The sequence below is a fragment of the Miniopterus schreibersii genome (assembly GCF_964146895.1).
Source record: "Miniopterus schreibersii genome assembly, chromosome: 1".
Lineage (NCBI taxonomy): Eukaryota > Metazoa > Chordata > Mammalia > Chiroptera > Miniopteridae > Miniopterus > Miniopterus schreibersii.
In genome coordinates this window covers 103,816,513-103,839,491 of record NC_138101.1, presented here as the reverse complement: position 1 = coordinate 103,839,491, position 22,979 = coordinate 103,816,513, and the positions used below count along the sequence as shown (strand labels likewise).

Below are 22,979 nucleotides of genomic sequence, written 5' to 3'. Positions count from 1 at the left end.
CATAGCCAGGTGTGAGACACTCTTACTTCTGAAATTTTGCCTTACCCTAGTCCTCGCCCTGTTTGTAGCAGCATTCTTTTTAATAGCTAAAAATCAACAGAGAAGAAAAATAAAAGTTGAGCCCAGGCAGGCGTGGCTCAGCGGTTGAGCGTCGACCTAGGATCCAGGCGATCAGGGTTCGATTCCCGGTCAGGACACATGCCCAGGTAGCGGGCTCGATCAATGACTCTCTCATCATTGATGTTTCTATCTCTCTCTCTCTCTCTCCTTCCCTCTCTCTAAAATCAATAAAGATATATTAAAAAAAAAAAAAAAAAAAGTTGAACTTATCGAGAGTAGAAAAGTGGTTCCCAGGGGTTGGGAGGAAGAAATAAGGAGAGGTTGGTACAAGGGTACGAAGTTTTAGCTATAGAATGAGTAAAGTCTAAGGATTAATGTATTGCATGGTGATTATAGCATGATTGACAACACTGTATTATATAACTGAAACTTGCTAAGAGTAGAACCTAAATGTTCTCACACAAAAAAAAGGGGAGGATGCTGGGGTGATAGATGTTAATTAAATTGATGGGAAACCTTTCACATGTATATGTATATCAGATCATCACATACACTTCAAATATCTTACAACTTTGTCAGTTATCTCTCAATAAAGCTGAAGAAAAAAATCCATATCTCTATTTAGCAGAATAAATTAATTGTAGTCTTTTCCTATAGTAGAATACTATACATCATTGAAAAATGAACTAAACATTAGTTTTTTAAAAGCTGTATTATTTAGGGGTATTAAATATGGTAAAACTATTTTCACAAAGGAAAATAGCCCTGGCCAGTGTGGTTCAGTTGGCTAGAGTGTCGTCCCATACACCAAAAGGTGGCAGGTTCAATTCCTGGTCAGTGCACATACCCAGGTTGTTTTTGCAGGTTCGATTCCTGATCAGGGCACATGCGGGAGGCAACAGATCGATGTTTCTCTCTCACATAGATGTTTCTTTCTCTCTCTCCTTTCCTCTCTCTAAAATCAATTAAAAATATAAAAGCAAAATAACATGACATTGAAGGAGATTACTTTTGATGGGAAAGGAAGAAAATGGGAGATATTTAAAAGGTTTCAAAGTTATTGTTAATGACCCATTTCTTAATCTGTGAGATAGGAACACAAGATGCCATTACATTGTTCTTTAAAACCTACACATAACCTTTTATTCACTCTTTTAGAAGAGATTTTTTATCACAAAAATTAATCCTCAATATACAAGAGAATAATTTGTTCTTTTGGCTATTTTATTGTCTTGATTTAACAAATACAGAAAACTTCATACAATTACCCATTTAAAAATGGGCAAAAGAAAAAAAATTAAAATGGGCAAAAGATTTGTAGAGACACTTCACCAAGAGAAAGGATGAATAAGCACATACAAAAGTGTTCAGTATCATTATCCATTTGGGAAATACAAATTAAAATCAAAATAACTATAAGTACGCATCCACTATAATGGCTAAAATAAAAAAGACCGACAATACCAAGTGTTGACAAAGATGTAGAAAACTAAAACTTTCATGTGTTGCTCATGGGACTGTAAAATGGTACAGCCACTTTAGAAAACAGTTTGCCAGGTTTTATTTAAAATATAGGTAGAAGCATAGAACAGACTGATGAATCTCTGAGGGAAGGCAGGGGTGGGTGGGGACAGATTAACCAAAGAATTTATATGCATATATGCATAACCCATGGACACAGACAATAGTGTGGTGAAGTCCTGGTGGGGGCACGTGTGGGGTGGAGAGGGTCAATGAGGGAAAGAAGAGGGACATCTGTAATACTTTCAATAATAAAGATAAACATAAATAAATAAAATATACATTTACCATACAACACAGTAATTCCAGTCCTAGAGAAACAAAAAAATATCCATGCATAAATTTGTATGCCACTATTCATACATAACATTATTCATAATAGCCAAAACAAGGAAACAATGCAAATGTCCATCAACTGGCGGATAAACAAAATGTGTATATTCATACAATGGAATACTACTTAGAAATAAAAAGGAACAAGTGGCTGTCACATATAACAATATGAATGAACCTCAGAAAACATTTTAAATTAAAGTCAGACAGGTAAGACTACACATTGTGTGATTCCATTATATAAAATTGCTAAAAATGGTAAAACTATGAAGACAGAAAGCAGATCAACAGTGGGCTGGGGTTATGAGTAGGGATTGGCTGCAAATGGACACAAGGGAACTGTCTGGAGTGACAGACATAAGTTGTGATGGTTATGCAACTATATAAAGTTACTAAAATTAATTAAACTATATATTTTAAAAGGGTAGCTTTTATGGTACATTTATACCTCAACAAAGCTGTTTTTAAAATGCTAAAAAAAAAAACACCTCTACTGTTTTTGATCTGTGATTTTTTAACTGTGGGGAATATACTAAATAAGGAATCTTAAAGGTTCAAGAAGCATCTTCATGAGTCAGCAACCCTTCCTACACAAAGCAGAATTACAATAAATTATATATTTTTTATGTGTCTCTCAAAATACTTCCCAAAACATTCTGAAATGGAAAAACTCTATTAACCCACTTGATCTCATTTATAGCTGGGATGTATGTGGAAAAAAAATTTTTTTGTTTGGTTCTTCATTTCTGTGTAATTCTGTGATCATTTGTGCATCTAACAAATAGTTATGTAATGCTTGAACCAAATCAACTAGTGCAGTAGTAATTTTTGCTTTATGTTCTGAAAGGTTTAAACCTTACTGGAAGAAAGTTATTTATACAAATATACCCAATAATGGGAATTTGGGAATTACAAAAAATGTTATAAGTATAAATCATAGAAACCAGAGCTATTTGCTTAGGATTTTAAAATATAAATATTTATTATATTCTTAAATAAAATATAAATATCAGTCCCCATTTTTCCTCCCTAAGGAACTAGTAATAATCTAAATAACTTGAGTTAACAAATCAGAATTTGTGTGCCCCACATTGGGCTAGTTTCATTCCATTTTGCTGGATGTCTCCTGGCCTCAAGGCCTTTACTACAGCATTCATAAACTTTTACTTATGCATTTGTTCAAAGGTCTCTCTGTGAGTTTTAAGTCTTTGTCTTCTCCACATCTAGATATCTGTATCTACAGATCTATGTGGGGTTTTTTTCTGTGTGTCATGAAATTAAGATCACACAATATACCCCACTCCACATCTAGCTTTTATTTAAAATATACCATGGAAATCCCTCCAAGTCAACATATATAGTTCTAACATTGTTTGTTTGTTTTAATATATCTTTATATCTTGATTTCAAAGAGAGGAAGGGAGAGGAAGAAAGAGAGATAGAAACATCAATGATGAGAGCGTCATTGATCAGCTGCCTCCAGCACGCTCTCCACTGGGGATTGAGCCCGCAACCCAGGCATGTGCCCTGACTGGGAATCGAACCACTATCTCCTGGATCATAGGTTGATGCTCAATCGCTGAGCCACACCAGCCAGCTCTAAGATTCTTTCTAATGGCTGTATATCCTCCTTCCAAGCGGAAATATCAAAAGTGACCCTAGCTGTTTTGCTCAGTGGTTAGAGCATCAGTCCTCGGATTGAAGGGTCCCGGGTTCAATTCCAGCCAAGGGCACATACCTCAGTTACGGGCTCCATCCCCGGCCTGTCAGGACACATGCAGGAGGCAACCAATCGATCTCTCTCTCTCTCTCTTCCACTCTCTCTGAAAAGCAATGGAAAAAATATCCTTGGTAAGAATAAATAAAGTATAAAAAAAAAGTCATCCATTACCTCGCCAATGGGCATTCACTGTTTCCAGCTTTTTGCAACTGTAAACAGTACTGCAATAAACACCTTGTACTATATGCTTATGTTTTGCTTATATTTCGATAGGATACAGGTCTAGTAGGCTTACTTGGTCATTTTATTACAAGATGCTGCCAGATCATTTCCAAAAAGGACAGAAACTCAAATTTCCATGCAGTGGTAACTTGAAAACATATAACTACTATAAATATAACACTGCTAACAATAAACTTGACAATAATGAAAATAATTAAATTTCAAGCTCAAGTGCTAAAGTCATATCAAAAGAAAAAAGCCATTCCCTTTGAAACACTATTAGAGATTCAAAAGTCACAGGACAATTCTGCCGTCATAAAAATCAAGTTCACTGACTACTCCTGAACACCTATCTATACTTGCAATGTAGCAGGTTTGGCTCAGTGGTTACAGCTTCTGCCCCCCCCAAGGATCAGGGTTGGATTCCTGGCCAAGGGCAAGTACCTCAGTTGCAGGCTGGATCCCTGCAGGGTCAGGCTTGTGCAGAAGGCAACCAATTGATGTGTCTCTCTCACATCCATGTTTCTTTCTCTCCTCTCTGTCTCTGTCTCTGTCTCTGTCTCTGTCTCTCCTCCCCCCCTTCCACTCTCTCTGAAAAGCAATGGAAAAAATATCCTTGGGTGAGCATTAAAAAAATAATAAATAAATAAATATATAAACAAATAAATAAATAAGATTACATATATGAAGTATTTTCTTTGGTATTTCCAAACCTACTAACACTATGCTATTTAATTTTCTTTAATTCATAGCTTACAAAAATCTTTGCATTGGGCCTCCTGTTCTGTACTCAAGAGCTTGATGATTACACTAAAATAAATGGGTTTCTCTGCTAATATAAAGAGAAAACAAAAGCCCCCTCTAACAGAAAATATTGGCCTTGCTCCTTAAGAGTAAATATTTGTCTATGCTTTCCAGGGCGTTTTTTCAAAGGGCAATAAATTCCGAGTGAATAACTAAAGTCATTCTAACAAATGCGTAAAACAAGCTCTTAAACTTAATAATAAAATAAACAAAGTTTCACACTTGAAACTTTATAGAAATTATATCTAATTATGAATATACACCTCAAAAATGACTACTACTGGGTCACCCCAAATTTACCTGGGCTACTTCCTAACGGCAATTCTGTAGCGTTTAATCCCTAAAGAGTCCTGTCTTAAGTTTAATCACAGCAGAGAAAACATGGTCCCGCCCCCTCCGCAGAAGGCAGTCACGCTAAAACCCTTCCAGGCTTTGTCACCAAGTCCTAATCCAGGGGATTAACAGGAACTGCCTGCCTCTGCAGAAGTGTTGGTTGGTGCCTTTCCAAACCCAATGAGACAGAAGAGATGAGGCTAGGAAAGAGCCATTTTTGCTGAAAACATCCCTCTCTGTCCAGGTGTCCCCAAGAGGAACCACAGGCCAAGCGCTTCAAAGAATTCAGTACTGCCCCAGGCAACCCACTCCCCGGGAGCTGGCCCGCGCCTCCGGGCCACCGCCAGTCGCTCGCCCGGCTGCGCACCCGTCCCGGGGCAGCTGCTTCAGACATAGGCCGCCAGACAACCCGCCGCTCCTGGGCTCCGCCCTGTCCCGTAGGTCCCTGCCCTGTCCCGTCCCGCCTGGCAGCCGGGACTCTAAACAAAACCTGCGCTCACCATCGCGAGTCTCTCCTCAGCCATCTTGGCTCCGCCCATGGCTGCGCAGCCGGAAGTAAGCGGTTTCCTAGACAACCAGGCGCACGGAACTTGTAGTACCAGGGAAGGGGCGGGGCCTGAGCAGAGTAGGAAGTAGATGGAAGAGCCGGGGTTTTCCCGCACCACCGAGGGTTTGGGGGAAGCTAGGGAAGGGTTGGGTGTGGCCTCACTGGTCGTTTGGCGCCAAGGGAGCTGATGAGGGAATGCGCAGTTGGTAATGGCTGGGCCAGCCCTGTCACCGCACACAAATTGTCAGGACGGTGCTGGAGAAACCCCTGAGTGCCCTGGTTGGCTTGACCAGCCCTACCTTGAACAGCAGCACAGCCTTCCTGCCGCGGGACCTTGCCTGGCCTGCTGCCCTAACTCTGCCTTTACAGTTTACAGTGTGGCATCACCACATTCTGGTCAATGAGGAACTGCATGTACAACAGTCGTCCCATAAGATTATAATGTAGTTGAAAAATTCCTATCCCCTAGTGACACCAAAGCTGCCCAGACATCATAAGGCAAGGCATGTGTTCATGGTGATGCCGGTGTAAACAACCCTACTGCACTGCCAGTTTCATAAAAGCATGGCACATATGATTATGTACAGTACATAATACTTGATAATAAACAACTATGTTGCTGGTTTATGTATTTACTATACTTTTTATTCTTAATTTATAATGTACTCTTTCTACTTACTAAAAAAAAGGTTGGCACAGGCTCTGTGACTCAGTTGGAATGTCTTCCCTCACACCAAAGGGTTAAGGATTTGATTTGAAGTTAGGGCACATACCTAGGTTATGGGTTCCATCCTCACTTGGGGCATGTACAGGAGGAAAACTGGTAAATGTTTCTCTTTTTTCTCCTTCTCTTAAAACACACACACAAAAAACATTTGGACCCAGGTAGCTCAGTTAGAGAGTCATCCCTGATACACCAAGGTTGTGGGTTCAATCTCCATTTAGGGAACATACAACAATCAACTGATGAATGCATAAATATGTGAAACAACAAATGGATGTTTCCCTCTCTCAAATCAATTTTTTTAAAACAAAGAGTTTGCTATAAAATAGCATGCTGTTACACTGCTTATACATCTCCTGTTTACTGCAACTCTTTTTTTATTTAATCCTCACCCGAGGATATTTTTTCATTGGCACCTCGACCTGAGATCTAACCTGCAACCTAGGTATGTGCCCTGAATGGGAATTGAACCCTCAACTTTTTGGTGCATGGGAAGATGCTTCACCCAACTGAGCCACCTGGCTAGGGCTATTGCAACACTTGATTGCATGCCTCATTTTCTCTTGTGCTTGGTTTAATCTCATGTTGCTTTATAAATTTGGTGTAGCCTAAGTGTATAGTGTCTATAAAGTCTACCGTGTGTAATGTCCTAGGCCTCCACATTCAGTCACTACTCTCTCACTGACTCTGAGAGCAACTTCCATTCATGGTAAGCACCCTATATCTTTTCTATCATATTTTATTGTACCTTTTCTATATTTAGATATGTTTGGAAACACAAATACTTACCATTGTGTTACAACTGCCAACAGTATTCAGTAGAGCAACATGTTGTATAGCCTAGGAGCAATAGGCTATACCAGCAATTTACAAGCGCTGTGCAGCAAGAATTTTTACATATACATACCTGACTACTTAGTCATGGGAACTGACCTCTTGTCCCTTAGATAGTCAAATAAAGAAATGACAACAGGAGATACCAAGATGGCAGCAGATTCAGTGGAAGCTACACTGACACTCTCCCGGGACCAAACTGGAATTACAACTAAAACATAGAAAAACCATCCTGAATAATCAACTGAAGACTGGCTGGAGAGAACCCTCATAACCAAGGACGAAAAGTGGAGACCACATAGAGGCTGGTAGGAAGTACGGAAGCCCGAAAGGGCTGACTGGGCTCCCACAGGCAGCAGCTGAAGGTCCGGAGGATCTCTCAGCTGTGGGCAGTTTCCACTTAGAATTCTGGGGTCTAAACCCCAAGCTGAGCTCCCCTGCCCAGAGCACCAGAACTAAGAAAGGTGCCCACATTACTGGCTGTGAAAAGCAGAGGGGTTTCTGTCTGCCAAGGAGAGATGGCTGGAAATGCAGGCACCCTATTAACGGGTCAATGCAAAAACTTTCATGTGCAGCCACTCGCCTTGGAATCCAGCAGAGGGAGGGCACAGTGGACTAGAGTGGTATGAGGTGAATCTAGGGTTGCAGGCTTGGAGCTAGAGCTCAGAGAGTGCCCCTCTGGATTCCTGTGCTGAGTCATTCCCCCATATGGCAGAGGACATCTTTCTCAGGCAGACATTTACCATCCAGGCAACTTTTGCCTAGGGGGAAGCAATTGCCCCATCTATTGAAAACCTCTCACCCCTCTCTGTGGAGTTTACTCCTTGCTGTGGTCTACAGCCTAAGGATCATTAAGAGTCTATAAATAACAATCAGCCTCTGGGTGCTTTCAGTCTTTGCCTGATCTATTTTTGGACCCAGGGCTTGGAAAAGCAGACCTTGGTGCACATCTTTGTTCTTTCCAAACACACCTAGCCCCAGCAGAGGGAGCCTCAAGCTGTGGAGTGCTAATACCTCCAAAAAGGGTACTGAAGTCCAGTCACAAACAGTGTTTGACATTAGCCTGCACAAGAGACCATCCAGAAAAACTGGGAGTCCTAGCAGATCTACCTAATACATAGAAACAAACCCAAATAGGTAGCCAAAATGGGGAGACAAAAAATCAAGCCCCAAATGAAAAAACAAGAGAATTCTGCAGAAGAAGAGATCAATGAGGATAAGCAATCTATTAGATATAGAGTTCAGAATGCTGATCATAGGGATGCTCAACAGCATGAGAAAAGAAATGGAAACTATGAAGGAAATTAAGGATGACATAATAAAAATAAAAAAATGCATTGGAAGGCATAAACAGCAGATTAGGGGAAGCTGAGGATCAGATCAGCAAATTAGAACACAGGGCAGAAAAAAATCACTCAATCAGAGAACCAAAGAGAAAACACTTAAAAACAGGAGGGAAGTTTAAGGGAGCTGTGGGACAACATGAAATGTAACAATATTTGCATCATAGGAATGCCAGAAGATCTAGAATGTAAGCATGGGTTAGAGACCATGTTGAAGAAATAATGGCAGAAAATTTCCCTAACCTAGTGAAGGAAAGTCACACAAGTTCAGGAGGCACAGAGAGTCCCAAGCAAGAAAAATCCGAAGAAGCCCACACCCAGACACATCATAATTAAAATGGCAAATATTAAAGACAAAGAATCTTAAACAAGAATCAAGACAAGAGAAAGGCAATTTGTTACCTACAAAGGAACTCTCATAAGGCTGTCAGCTGTTTTCTCATCAGGAACTCTACAGGCCAGGAGAGTATGGCATGAAGTATTCAAGGTAATGAAAAGAAAGAATCTAAACCAAGACTATTCTGTCCAGCAAAGCTATCATTCAAAATAGTTGGTGAAATAAAGAGCTTCCCAGACAAAAAACACATACACAAAAAAAAACGGCTAAAGTTATTTATTACCACCCAACCAACATTGTAAGAAATGTTCAAACGACTACTGTAATAAGTAGTAGAATGCTTGGTGTAGCTCCCCTGTGAAACCATTGGGACCAGGGCTTTTTTTGGCTGGGAGTGTTTTGATTGCTGCTTTAATTTCTTCAGTTATTATTGGCCTATTCAGGTTTTTTGATTCTTCCTGATTCAGTTTTACATGATCTCACTCGTATGTGGAATCTAATGAACAAAATAAACTGATGAACAAAATAGATCCAGAGATATAAAAGCATGGAACAGACTGATGAATCTCAAAGGAAGGCAGGGGTGGGGGAGTGGGTGGGGAGAGATTAATCAAAAAACTTAGTTGCATATAGGCATAGCCCATGGACACAGACAATAGCGTGGTGAAGGCCTGGGGGTAGTTAATGTGGGGTGCAGAGGATCAGTGGGGGAAAAAGGGAGACATCTGTAATTCTTTCAATATTAAAGATAAAATTTTTTAAAAGAATCAGAAAATAATTTTAAAGAATAAAACAATAACCTTAACTATAAATGGGTTAAATGCTCCAATAAAAAGATATAGGGTAGCTGACTGGATAAGAAAACATGACCCAAATATATACTGTCTGCAAGAGACTGGCCTCAGAACAAAAGACTCACACAGGATGAGAGTGAAGGGATGGGGGAAAAAATTCCATGCAAATGCAAATGAAAAAAAAGTTGGGGTAGCAATACTCATATCTGCCAAAATAGACTTCAAAATGAAGACCATAATGAGAAACAAGAAAGGTCACTAGATGATACTAAAGGGATCGATCCAACAAGAGGCTATAACCCTGATAAATGTACATGCACACAATATACAAGCACCTAAATTTATAAAAAATGTTTTGGAGGACTTTAAGGGAGAAGTAGACAGCAAAACAATCATAGTAGGGAATTTTAACACCCTACTGACTTTACTGGATAGGTCTTCCAGACAAAAAATCAACAAGGAAACAGTGACCTTAAATGATACACTAGATCAGATGGGTTTATTTGATATTTACAGAGTTGCAGAATATACATTCTACTCAAGTGCACATGGGATATTTTCAAAGATAGAGCACATGTTAGGACACAAAACAAGTCTCTGCAAGGTCAAGAAGATTCAAATCATATCAAACATCTTCTTGGACCACACTGGCATGAAATTACATATCAACTATAATAAAAACACTAAAAAACATTGAAACACATGGAGGCTAAATAGCATGTTATTAAACAATGAATGGGTTACCAATAATATCAGGAAAGAAATAAAAAACTTCCTGGAAACAAATGAAAATGAACACACAGCAACCCAAAATCTATGGGACACAACGAAAGCAGTCCTGAGAGGGAAGTTCATAGCACTACAGGCGTACAAGAAAAAATTCTAATAGACTCTCCAACTGTACAACTTAAAGACTGAGAAATAGAACAACAAGGAAAGCCCAGAGTAAGTAGAAGGAAGGAAATAATAAAGATCAGTGTGGAAATAAATGGCATAGAGACAAAAACAAAAAACAAACAAACAAAAAAAAAAACAGTACAAAAGATCAGTGTAACCAAGAGCGGGCTCTTTGAAAAGATAAACAAGATTGATGAAACTTTCACCAGACTCATCAAGAAACAAAGAGAAAGGACCCAAATAAAGAAAATCAGAAATGAAAGAGGTGAAGTAACAACTGACCAAACAGAAATACAAAGGATTGTAAGAAAATGCTATGAACAACTACATGCCACCAAGCTGGACAACCTGGGCAAAATGTACAAATCCTAGAAAAATACAACCTTCCAAAACTCAATCAGGAAGAGTCAGAAAACCTGAAGAGACTGTTAACTGCTAATAAAGTTGAAGCAGTAATCAAAAAACTCCCAGCACTCGAAAGCCCTGGTCTGGAAGCTTCACAGGGGAGTTTTATTAAACATTGAAAGAACTAAAAACTGTCCTCAAACTATTCCAAAAAATCCAAGAGGAAGGAAACACTGCCTAACTCTTTTTACGAGGTCAGCATTAGCCTAATTCCAAAACCAGGTAAAGACACTACAAAGAAAGAGAATTACAGGCCAATATTCCTGATGAACATAGATGATAAAATTCTCAACAAAATATTAGCATATCAGATCCAGCAATATATTAAAACAATCATACACCATGACCAAGTGGGATTTATTCCCAGGATGCAAGGCTGGCATAAGATTCACAAAGCAATAAATGTGATACATCACATAAACAAATTGAAAGACAAAAATCACATGATCATATCAACAGACCCGAAAAAATCATTCAACAAAATCCAACACCCATTTTTGATAAAAACTCTAAGCAAAGTGGGAATAGAGAAATCAAACCTTAACATAATAAAGGCCATATATGACAATCCTACAGCCAACATCATACTCAATGGGCAAAAAGTAGAATCATTTCCCTTAAAAACAGGAACAAGACAGGGGTGTCCCCTTTCACCACTCTTATTCAACATAGTACTGGAAGTCCTTGCCACACTGATGAGACAAGAAGAAAACATAAAAGGCATCCAAATTGTAAAGGAGGAAGTAAAACTGTCATTATTTGCAGATGACATGATATTGTACATAGAAAATCCTAAAGACTCCAACAAAAAACTACGAGATTTAATAAATGAATTTGGCAAGGTAGCAGGATACAAAATTAACACCCAGGTGTCGATGGCATTTTTATACACCAATAATGTACTCTCAGAAAGAGAAACTAAAAAAAAAAATTTTCATTTACTATTGCAACAAAAAAATTAAGATACTTAGGAATAAACTTAACCAAGGCTGTAAAATACCTGTACTCAGAAAACTGTAAGATGTTGTAAAAAGAGTTAGAGGAAGATATAAACAAATGGAAGAATGTACCGTGTTCATTGATTGGAAGAATTAACGTCATTAAAATGTCCATACTACCCAAAGCAATCTATAAATTCAATGCAATCCCTATTAAAATACCAAAGGCATGTTTCACAGATCTAGAACAAACATTTCAAAAATTTATATGGAAGCAAAAAAGACTCTGAGTAGCCACGGCAATCTAGAGAAAGAAGAACAAAGTTGGAGGGATCACAATACCAGATATCAAGTTATACTACAAAGCCACTGTAATCAAAACAGCCTGGTACTGGCACAAGAACAGGCATATAGATCAGTGGAACAGAACAGAGAACTCAGAAAATGACTCATGCCATTATGGTCAATTAATATTTGACAAAGGAGGCAAGAACATTAAGTGGAGTAAAGACAGTCTCTTCAATAAATGGTGCTGGGAAAATTGGACGGGTACATGCAAAAAAAAAGAAACTAGATCACCAACTTACACCATACACACAAAAAAACTCAAAATGGATAAAAAACTTAAATGTAATACCTGAAACCATAAAAATCCTAGAAGAAAATGTAGGCACCAAAATCTCAGACATCTTTAGTAGCAATATGTTTCCCCGATACATCTCCTAGGGCAAGAGAACCAAAGGAGAAAATAAACAAATGGGACTACATCAAAATAAAAAGCTTCTGTACAGCGAAAGAAACCATCAACAAAATGAAAAGGGAGCCCACTGTATGGGAGAACATATTTGCCAATGACACATCGGATAAAGCGTTAATATCCAAAATATATAAAGAACTCATAAAACTTAACAAAAGGAAGAAAAACAATCCAATTAAAAAATGGGCAAAGGAGTTAAATAGGCACTTCTCCAAAAAGGACATACAGATGGCCAAGAGACATATGAAAAAATGCTCAAAGTCACTAATCATCAGAGAGATGCAAATTAAAATGACAATGAGATATCGCCTCACACCTGTCAGAATGTCTACCATCAATAAATCAATGAATGACAAGTGTGGTGAGGACGTGGAGAAAAGGGAACCCTAGTACACTGGTGGTGGGAATGCAGACTGGTGCAGCCACTATGGAGACCAGTATGGAGTTTCCTCAAAAAATTAAAAATGGAACTGCCATTTGACCCAGTGATCCCACTTCTAGGGATATATCCTAAGAAAACCAAAACACCAATAGAAAGAACTTATGTACCCCTATGTTCACAGCAGCACAGTTTACAATAGCTAAGATCTGGAAACAGCCCAAGTGCCCATCAGTAGATGAGTGGATAAAAAAGCTGTGGGACATTTACACCATGGAATACTATGCAGCTGTAAAATAGAAGGATTCCTTACCCTTTGGGACAGCATGGTGGGACCTGGAGAGTATTATGCTAAATGAAATAAGCCAGTCAGGGAAAAACAAGTATCACATGATCTCACTCATATGTGGAATCTAATGAGCAAAATAAATGGATGAACAAAATATATCCAGAGACATAGAAGCAGGGAACAGACTGAGGGATCTCAGAGGGAAGGGGGGGGGGCGAGGAAGTGGTGGGGAGAGATTAATCAAAAACTTATAGGTATATAAGCATAACCTATGGACACAGAGAATGGTATAGGGAAGGCCTGGGGGTGAGGCAGATGGAGGGGATCAATGGGGGGAAATAGGGAACATCTGTAATACTTTCAACAATAAAGATAAATTTTCAACATATGTATATACGTAAAGAAAAAAAAAATTTTAAAGAACATGTAATACTGGCTATTCTAACCTATTCCAATTAGTATACCTACTGGTTTCTGGGAGCAAAAGCAGCGGAATTACTAAATAAGTTTAGAAAGAAAACTCCTATAGAGAAGTCTGTCCACTTTAAGGATTATAGGAAGCTGAAATGAGATTTAAAAAAGAAAAACAGAAACAAGTATAGGGCTGCTCTGAGGACTACAAGAAGGTGTTTTCCCTTCTTATTAATGGTTTAGGAGAAATTAAAATTACCATAAAAAGTGGGGGCTTATAATTCCATATATGAGCCCCTGTAATTCTTCTGTCCTTCCAATAAAACAGCCAAATGGAATAAGATGGAGATTTTTACAAAATCTGAGCTATAAATAAACTAGTTATTCCCAGACATCCTATGTTTCCAAATCCACATACCTTATTATCAGCCATTCCTGTGACTGCCAATATTTTTCATTAACAGATTTGCATAATGTCTTTTTCAGCATTCCAGTAAAAAAAAAGTTAATATCTCTTTGCTTTCACCTGGAAAAATTACAAGTTTACTTGGCCAGTAATGCCCCAAGGATATACAAAGCATTCCGTCTATTGTCTTAAATTGATTTAAATAATGTTAAATTTCCTAAATATTCCACTCTAATCCTAACTGTGGATGATTTAGTTTTATGCTCTAGAAAATTATTAGACTCCCCAAAGGAGGAAATATACCTACTGCAACAGCTAACTATAGAGAGACATGGATATCAAAAAAACAAGCTCTGATTCTGTTTACCTCAGGTGAAATACTTTGGTTATCTAATATCTAAAGATGGGCTACTAATTAACCCTGAAAAATGCAGAGGAACCCTACCTTTTCCTCCCCCACCCCAAAAAAAACCCCACAAACAAAAACAAGAAAACAGCTTAGAGGATTCTTGGGTTTGACTGAATATTGTTACAATTGAATTCCAAATTTTTCATTAATGGCCCAGCCTCTATATGTACCTAATCCAATTCAGTGGAACTGAATTGGAAACAAACTATAAAATCTCTAAAAAATTATCTAAAGCTTCCACTCTGGGACACCTTAATTATAGAACTTTTAACTCAAAAATAGAGATCATCATAGACCTGTAGGCTATTATAATCAGCAACTAGACTCCGTAGCCAAAGGGCTCCCTCCCTGCATGAAAGCCATTTCTGCTATAGATATATTATGCAGACAAACAAAAATAGTTATGGGCTCTCCTTTGTTTATATTCCTCATTCTATTAAATCTCCACTGAATTCTCATTACATTCAACACCTCTGTCAGCCTACTGGCTCTTGCCTTCTGCAACTAATTTCGCTTAAACTCAATGTAACAGTCTTAATCCAACAACTTTGCTACTTTCTTTGCAGAATGAAAACATCCACGATTACCTTTTGCTTACTGACCACCTTATTATTCCTAGGAATGCTTTATAGGAAACTCCTTAATAATGTTGTTTTAATTTGGTTTACAGATGGATCTTTTAAAATATATTTTTATTGATTTCAGAGAGAGGAAGGGAGAGGGAGAAAGAGAGAGAAGCATCAGTTATTAGAGAGAGTCATTGATCAGCTGCCTCCTGCACACCCCCTGCTGGGAATGGAGCCCACAACCCCAGGCATGTGCCCTGACCGGGAATCAAACCTCTATCTCCTGGGTTGTAGGTCAATGCTCAACCGATGAGCCACATCAGCTGGACATAGATGGATCTTTAAAGGATAAACAAAAATGTTACTGAGCTGGATATGCAGTAACTTCCACGGTGGACATAATTGAAGATTCTTATTTACCTGCCCAACAAACCTAATTATTCTAATTTGGGCTTGTGAATTGGCCAAAGATCAAATAGCCAATATTCACACTGATAGTAGCTACACCTTCAATGTAACTCACTACTTTAGAATGTTATGGAAACAGCAAGACTTCTTAATTTTCTAAGGCAGCCCATAAAGAATGGAAAATATGTTACAAAATTATTAAATATCATACAAAAATTAAAACAATTGGCATTTATAAAAATTCCAGGACATTCTAAAGATGCCACCATGGAAGGAAAAAAAATTATTTAGCTGATGCTAGAGCTAAACCTGTTTTACCATTCCCAAGGGAAATAGAGGTTTCATATATCCAAGCCTTTATGGCTCTCAGAGGCAACCCGAAGCTATATACTGTCTATAAACTTAAAAAAAAAAGTACTCAAATGGGAAAGAAACATTTCAAAAATGGATGAATAGGTTTGTTAGTCTGTCATCAACATTTGGGTGGCAACCCAATTGTTAAGGTTTAAAAAAAAGCCATATCTGAATAAATCAATTTAACCTATTTCAGTTATTCCTCACTAAATTAGTCAATTTAATAAAAGTTATTAAATATCTAAATATTTTTAAATAACATCAAATACTAAGACATTAGTTGCTAGACAAGTCTTAGGTTCACTTGCTTTTGGCTTTTGTCGCAGAGGGGCTGTGGAATAAATTTGGAGCTGTTAATAAATTTCCAGTGCTTAGAGGTGTGTTTCTTAAGAGTGTGTTTGTCAATAGAGAAACCTATGTTTCTAAAGGTTATGAAATATGTTCATAAAAGTCAACCAATACTGGTTACTTACTTTTTTGGTTATCATTGGAAATTGAGATTTCTAAAAGTTAGAAATTCTAATTAAATTAAAAAGAAATTATACAGCCCAGCCGGTGTTGCTCAGTGGTTGACCATCAACCTATGGAACCAGGAGGTCACAGTTTGATTCCAGTCAGGCACATGCCTGGGTTGCGGGCTCGATCCCCAACAGGGGGTGTGCACGAGGCAGCCGATCAATGACTCTCTCTCATCATTCATGTTTCTATCATCTCGCTCCCTCTCCCTTCCTAAACTCTCTGAAATCAATAAAAATATATTAAAAATTTAAAAAAAAAGAAATTATGCAATTTTGGTAATGGAAGACATGAGATATTGAAATTCACTTTTGAGGGAAAAGGAAAAAAGTGAGTTGTTCTAAGAATAGCTGTGTTTGAATGGATAAGGTTTGTAAAAAGTTGTAAAAGCTATAAAAGTTTGTGAAAATTTTATATTTATAAAGAAAAAAACCCCAGCCTGGCTCTCTCCTGTTGTTTAATTCCTTAGATTACAGCAAAGACTTTGTTTCCACCACTCATTCACAGCCCTTGAGGCTTTTACTGAGAGTCTCAATAGGTCTTGGTAATTAGGACCTTCCCTCCCCTTTTCCAGTCTTCTTAAAAAGTATCAAGGGCAAATTAAAAAAAACAACAACTTGAGTTTTCTGCAAAAATTAGTAATTCAAATTATGTGTACGGACTTTAAATAATGTGTGTCACCTATGTATTATATGCAGTGAATTTTCACCCTCCGGATGGCATTGCTACAATATTATCTTTAAAAAAAAAATTGATTTGAGAGAGAGAGGAAAGGAGAGGGAGAGATACAAACACCGATGAGAGAGAAACATTGATCTGCTGCCTCCTGCACAGCCCCTGCTGGGGATTAAGCCCGCAATCTGGGCATGTGTCCTGACTGGGAATTGAACTGACAACTGCCTAGTACATGGGTCGACCCTCAACCACTGACCCACACTGGTTGGGCTAGCGTATAATCTTTCATTGGCCTAAAGAAATTAAATACTTATGTAAATTAAGCAAAATTCTATAGTCTGGGAAAAATATTTAATATTAAAACTTTTTAAATTTAATTGGTCACTTTTTAAATTATTACCATAAAAATGTTTATTTCACCTAGGTTTGCAAAATTTATGTCATAATCTTTTGGTTAAGTTTGTTGGACAACCTTCCCAAAGTTTGAATTTTTTTTTTTTTTAACAACCTCAGGTTATTTTTTCCATCACTTTTCAGAGAGAGTGAGAGTGAGAGAGAGAGAAACACTGATGTGAGAGAGACACATCAATTGGTTACCTCCCACACTCACCCTGACTGGGGCCCAGGGATCAAGCCTGCAACCAAGGTATGTGCCCTTGGCTGGAATTGAACTGAGGACCCTTCAGTCACAGGCTAATGCTCTAACCACTGATCCAAACCAGCTAGTTTAAATTTTAAAGTAGTTTTTTACTGAGAGATGACTTTTGGTTATTCCAGTGGGCCCTGGAATACCTCAAGGATTTATTCTCTCTCCTCATGAAAGTTTTTAAACTAATTAGGCCTATTTAATATGCTTAAAGTTACATGGAAAGCTTTGCCAAATTAAAAAAATAACTGCTTTATATATATATATATACTTTTATTAAAATGAATATTCTAAAGATTTCAGCCTGCCATAGGGAAAAACTTGCAAAAATTCAAAGCCAAATTCAAACAAAAAGCTCCCAGGGGTAGCAGATGTCTTGTCAGTGACACTGGGCAAGCCAAAAGTAATGGTTCCCTGTGGGGGCATCCAGCAGTAATACTTAGGACATTGGGAGTTTATGAATTATTTCCAATGCTCAATGCACACTGATAACCCATGTACAGAGTTTTAAAATATTGTATATTATTTATTCTTTATATATTGAAATTATATATTAAATCTAAATATATATACAGACATGTAGACTTTACATTATTCTCTATGTCATTTTATTTTTTTTAATTTATTTTTAAAATATATCTTTGTTGATTTCAGAGGGAGGGAGAGGGAGAGACAGAAACATCAATGATGAGAAAGTCATTGATCGGCCACCTCCTGCATGCCCCCGACAGGGGACTGAGCCCCCAACCCAGGCATGTACCCTGACTGGGAATTGAACCCCGATCTCCTGGATCCTAGGTCGACGCTCAACCGCTGAGCCATGCCCGGCTAGGCCTCTATGTCATTTTAAACGGATTTCATATAGCCCACTTGTGTCTTCTCTTTTTATTGTAATATATTTTTTAAAATGCAAAACTGTCATTCTCTGGAACATTATCTCAATCCATTGAAATTTTGCTTCCTGACAATTGTCAACAGTTTGGCTCAAATAAACTCACAAAAATTCTCTATAGGTTTGAATGTTTCTTAAGTTGACACTTCCATTCTTGTTTATGCCTGAGTTTGCAAACCCACTGATGGTGGGCTGCATTTGAGCAGCCTTTTGATTGGAAATATTTTTAAATGTGGATGAAAAAGGAGGATTCTAGGGCAAGTAACTTCACAGGGTGATCTGATCATAAATTGCTAACTAGGAAGGTCCTGGTGGGTAGTCACAGCTCAGGCATACAACTTCTTTAGTGAAAGGTTTATCTTTGCCTTAAGCAAGCCCTTCCCATTGTTTGTGCATCTACGGTTAACACACCTTTGAAATGACTCTTTTCAAAAGAGCGCAAATAATGTTAACTATCCTGTAACCCAATCCCCAACTTTCTTTCTCCCACCTCCATGTAATCTTCCTTACTTCCCTTCTTAACTCCAAATGCATAAAAGAAGCTGCAAACTGTTATTCTGAGAATTTTCTCAGTCTGTTGACATCTTGCTTCCAAGTATATCCTCTGTTAGCTAAAATAATTTTTATAAAATTTTTCTACATCTTTGGAGGTTCTTACATGGACAAATGTCAGATTTCACAAGAAAGCCAGAAACCCGGCCTCAGGATAAATAAAGATCGAACAATGACCCTCCATTCCTCCAAGGCAATAAAATAAATATGAAGACTATAAGCATATGTTCACCTTTTGCCACTTCCCAGCCCACTTCAGTCATTTTTACATTACCTATCTGGCCTCGGGTGTGGTGAATTAAATGCTTGGTCTTTCCATTGGATGGTCGTGAATATGTATGGGCTTTGGAGTCAAACACGAGTTCTGGACTTGACTGCTGCATGATGAAAGCCAGTTATTTCTTTTTAAAATTTTCTTTTTAATATTTTTATTGATTTTTAGAGAGAGAGGAAGGGAGAGGGGAAAATATCCATGTAAGAACAAAACATTGATTGACTGCCTTCTGCACGCACTACACTGGGGATCAAGCCCACAACTTGGACATGTGCCCTGATCAGGAATCGAACTGGCGAAGTTTCAGTGCATGGGAAGATGCCCAACCAACTGAGCCACACTGGCCAGGGCAAGCCAGTCATTTCATTTTTTTAAAAAATATGTTTTTATTGATTTCAAAGGGAGAAAGGGAGAGGGGGAGAGAGAGAGAAACATGGATTGGCTGCCTCCTGCATGTCCCCTACTGGGGATCGAGCCCACAATCCAGGCATGTGCCCTGACTGGGAATCAAACTATAACCTCCTGGTTCCTGGGTTGACACTCAACCACTGAGTCACATCAGCTGGCAAGCCAGTCATTTCTTGAGCATCATTCATTCCAGCCACTACGTGATGGTAAAACGTAACAGGATCCCTGTACCCAGAGAGTAGCGCGGAAGTCAGACATTAAATAATAACATAAGCAAAGTTTATGAAGAAACAGTTCACTGAATAAGAAATACAAATGATTGTTAAACATATGAAAATATAACTTTGAAAAGAAGAAAACATGCAAATTAAAATTTCCAAGAAATACTTTCCACCTCATACATTGACAAAGAACTAAAATTTTCACTGGCATAGTTATGAGGAAACATGCATTCATCATCTGTGGATAGTGAGAATGTGAGTTGGTACAGCCTCCATCGAGTGCTGTTTGGCAATAATTACCAAAATTAAGAACACACATATCCTTTAACTCAATTAGCTCAATTCTAAGAATTTATTCTATAGGTAAAAATGTGGGAAATGACTTTACAAAGTTATTCAGTGCAGCATTGTTTGTAATAACCAAAGCCTAAAAACAACCTAAAAGCTCGATAATTGAGGTTAAATAAATAATCATAAGCCCATACTATATGGTACATGAAAAAGAAAGAGGCAACTATATACATGTTGATATAGAAGAATTGTCAAGATATTAACAGATAAAAAAAAGTGCAGAAAAATGTATTAGTATCTGTGTTAAGAGAAGGCAAAAAATATAGAGCAATATTATGTACATAATCACTTATATACTTAGAAAATATCTCTGGAAGGATATTCAAAGCCAGATGTGGTTACTTGTAAGGAGAGATGGGTAGTAGAGGAACAGGGAAGGGAAGAGGCTTTATATTTTGTGTGCAATTTGAATTTGTACTATATGGATGCGTTACCTCTTCCATAATAGAGAAAAATTTAAAAGGACAACATAATTATATAATTAGAATTATGGTAAATGCGAAGGAGAAACATAGAGTAGTATGAGCAAATAACAGGGAGATTCAATCTAGACTTCTTTGGACAGGGAAATTTCCCTGGGTAAGACATGCTTAAAATGATACCTAAAAGATAAAGCATTAGTTTGGGGACTAGGGATGAGAAAGTGAGCAGGCCAGGAAAGAAGTCTAAGGCAAAGGAAGAGCTTGTGCAAAGGTCCTGAGGATGGAAAATTTGGGCCAGTTTGCAGCACAGAAAGACCAGTGTAGCTTGAAAGAGATGTATGGGGGAAAGTGTTGGTTGCAATAGGTAGAGAGGTAAGGAAGACTAGTGGTGCAGATCCACAGAAGCCATGTGAGCAATTTTATTCTAAGGACACTGGGAAGGGACTGGAGTTTTCAGCAAGGAATGACATGGTCAGAATGAACTTTTAAAGAGTTTGTGTTAGCCCTACCTGGTTTGGCTCAGTGGTTAGAATGTTGGCCCATGGACTGAAGGGTCCCGGGTCTGATTCCAGCCAAGGGCACGTACCTTGGTCGCAGCTCGATTCCCGGCCCTGATTGGGGCACGTACGGGAGGCAACAATTGATACAGCTCTCTCACATTGATGTTTCTCTCTTTCCCTCCCTCCCTCCCACTCTCTCTGGAAGGCGATGGGCAAAATACCCTTGGGTGAAGACTAAAAAAATAATAAAGACTTTGTGTTAGACAATAAGTAGAGAATGGATTGAGAGGGGGACAAGAATGAAAAGATGCTGCAAATGAGATGAAGCAGTTCAGTTGACTTGCACTAGAGCAATGGGAAAAGAAAAAGTGAATGGATTCTCAAGAAATTTAGGAGGTAAAACAAACCTCCTATGGTGAAGAATTAGATATAAGGAATGAGAGAAAGGGAGATAGATATCACCAAAAGATCACTAGATTTCTAACTTTAAAAGCAATTGGATGAATCATACAGTGAATTACTGAAATGCAGAGCCTTAGGGAAGGTGTTGGTGGACAGCTTATGGGCATTTTCCCAATATGTAAAATCTCCCTGAAAGGGGTCCTGTGAGAAGTAAATGACATTGTTTATGCCTATGTTATTAAATAGAAGCTATTGTTGTTATCACTTGTTTTAAAACTTTCCTTTGACCCCAGATTTTAAGAGAAAGACAGAGGATTTTCTGTGCATGGGCCTTTTTCATAAGAAAGCATGTTGGTTTCTCAAATTGCAATAACCAGTGTGCTTTAATTATGTAGGTAATTAGAAAAATCTCCTAAAAAAACATAACATCTTCACAGAAAAATTGCAGAATCACAGACAATGTTTCTTGTGTGACACATGATTCTTAATTTCCCTTAAAAAACCTCTTTGGAAGTAACCTTGCTGTTTATCAGGATCATTCAAGTCATACAGCTGGGTAAAAGCATTCTAAATAAAATGGCACCCCCCCCCATGGTAGGCGCTGAGAAAACGGAAGAGGAATTATGCATTAGTAACCTTTCAACTCCCTCAATATGTATATAAAGAAGTTACCATTGAGTTCCTACATTTTAAATATTTTAATATGTCATTCCTACTCTGGTAGGGTCTACAGCCAGTTCTGTTCTGATACACCTGCTAGGCATAAGGTACAGGGAGATTCAATCTAGACTTCTTTGGACAGGGAAATTTCCCTGGGTAAGAGATGCTTAAAATGATACCTAAAAGATAAAGCATTAGCTTGGGGACTAGGGATGAGAAAGTGAGCAGGCCAGGAGTGAGCAGTACCTTATGCCTCTTTGCGATATCCAGTCCTCCCACACCCTTTCCAAAACCCATACCTGCTGAGAGTCCAGCCAACACCTTGGGAAACACTTTAGAAATAACATGAAGCTCTAAGGGCCTTCATGAAGCACTTAAAATATTCCCATTCATGATACTATAGATATAGTTAACAGTGAATGTGGGCAAAGTTATATACACTGCATTGTTTGTGAGAAAAAAATACTGAAATGTCCATTACCAGGGATTGTTTAAATAAGCCAAAGTATATCCACCCTAAGACATGTTTTGTAGTCTTTAAAAGACTTTTCAAGATGATGAAATAGTTATAAGAGAAAAGCAAAGTGTAGAAAATTTAGTATGCTTCTATTTGTGTTAAAAAAAAATAGCAGGGAGATATTCATGTTTTACAAATTAAATTTTAAGAAG

General features: G+C 38.1%; 1 protein-coding gene across 8 annotated transcripts in view; it reads right to left on the bottom strand.

Moving 5' to 3' along the window:
• BBS4 (Bardet-Biedl syndrome 4) overlaps nt 1–22,979 on the bottom strand; it is a 158,720-nt gene that overhangs the window by 132,613 nt on the left and 3,128 nt on the right. For 3 of the 8 annotated variants that reach the window (XM_081130023.1, XM_081130025.1, XM_081130029.1), the window contains exon 1: nt 5,494–5,534. The exons of 4 other annotated variants lie outside the window; for them this stretch is intronic. In XM_081130023.1, the coding sequence (XP_080986149.1) occupies nt 5,494–5,532 (39 nt within the window). In that variant the 5' untranslated portion in view covers nt 5,533–5,534. Of the gene's footprint in view, nt 1–3,652; nt 3,738–5,493; nt 5,539–22,979 lie in introns of those variants that run through there. One more of the 8 variants, XM_081130030.1, reaches the window with a different exon arrangement.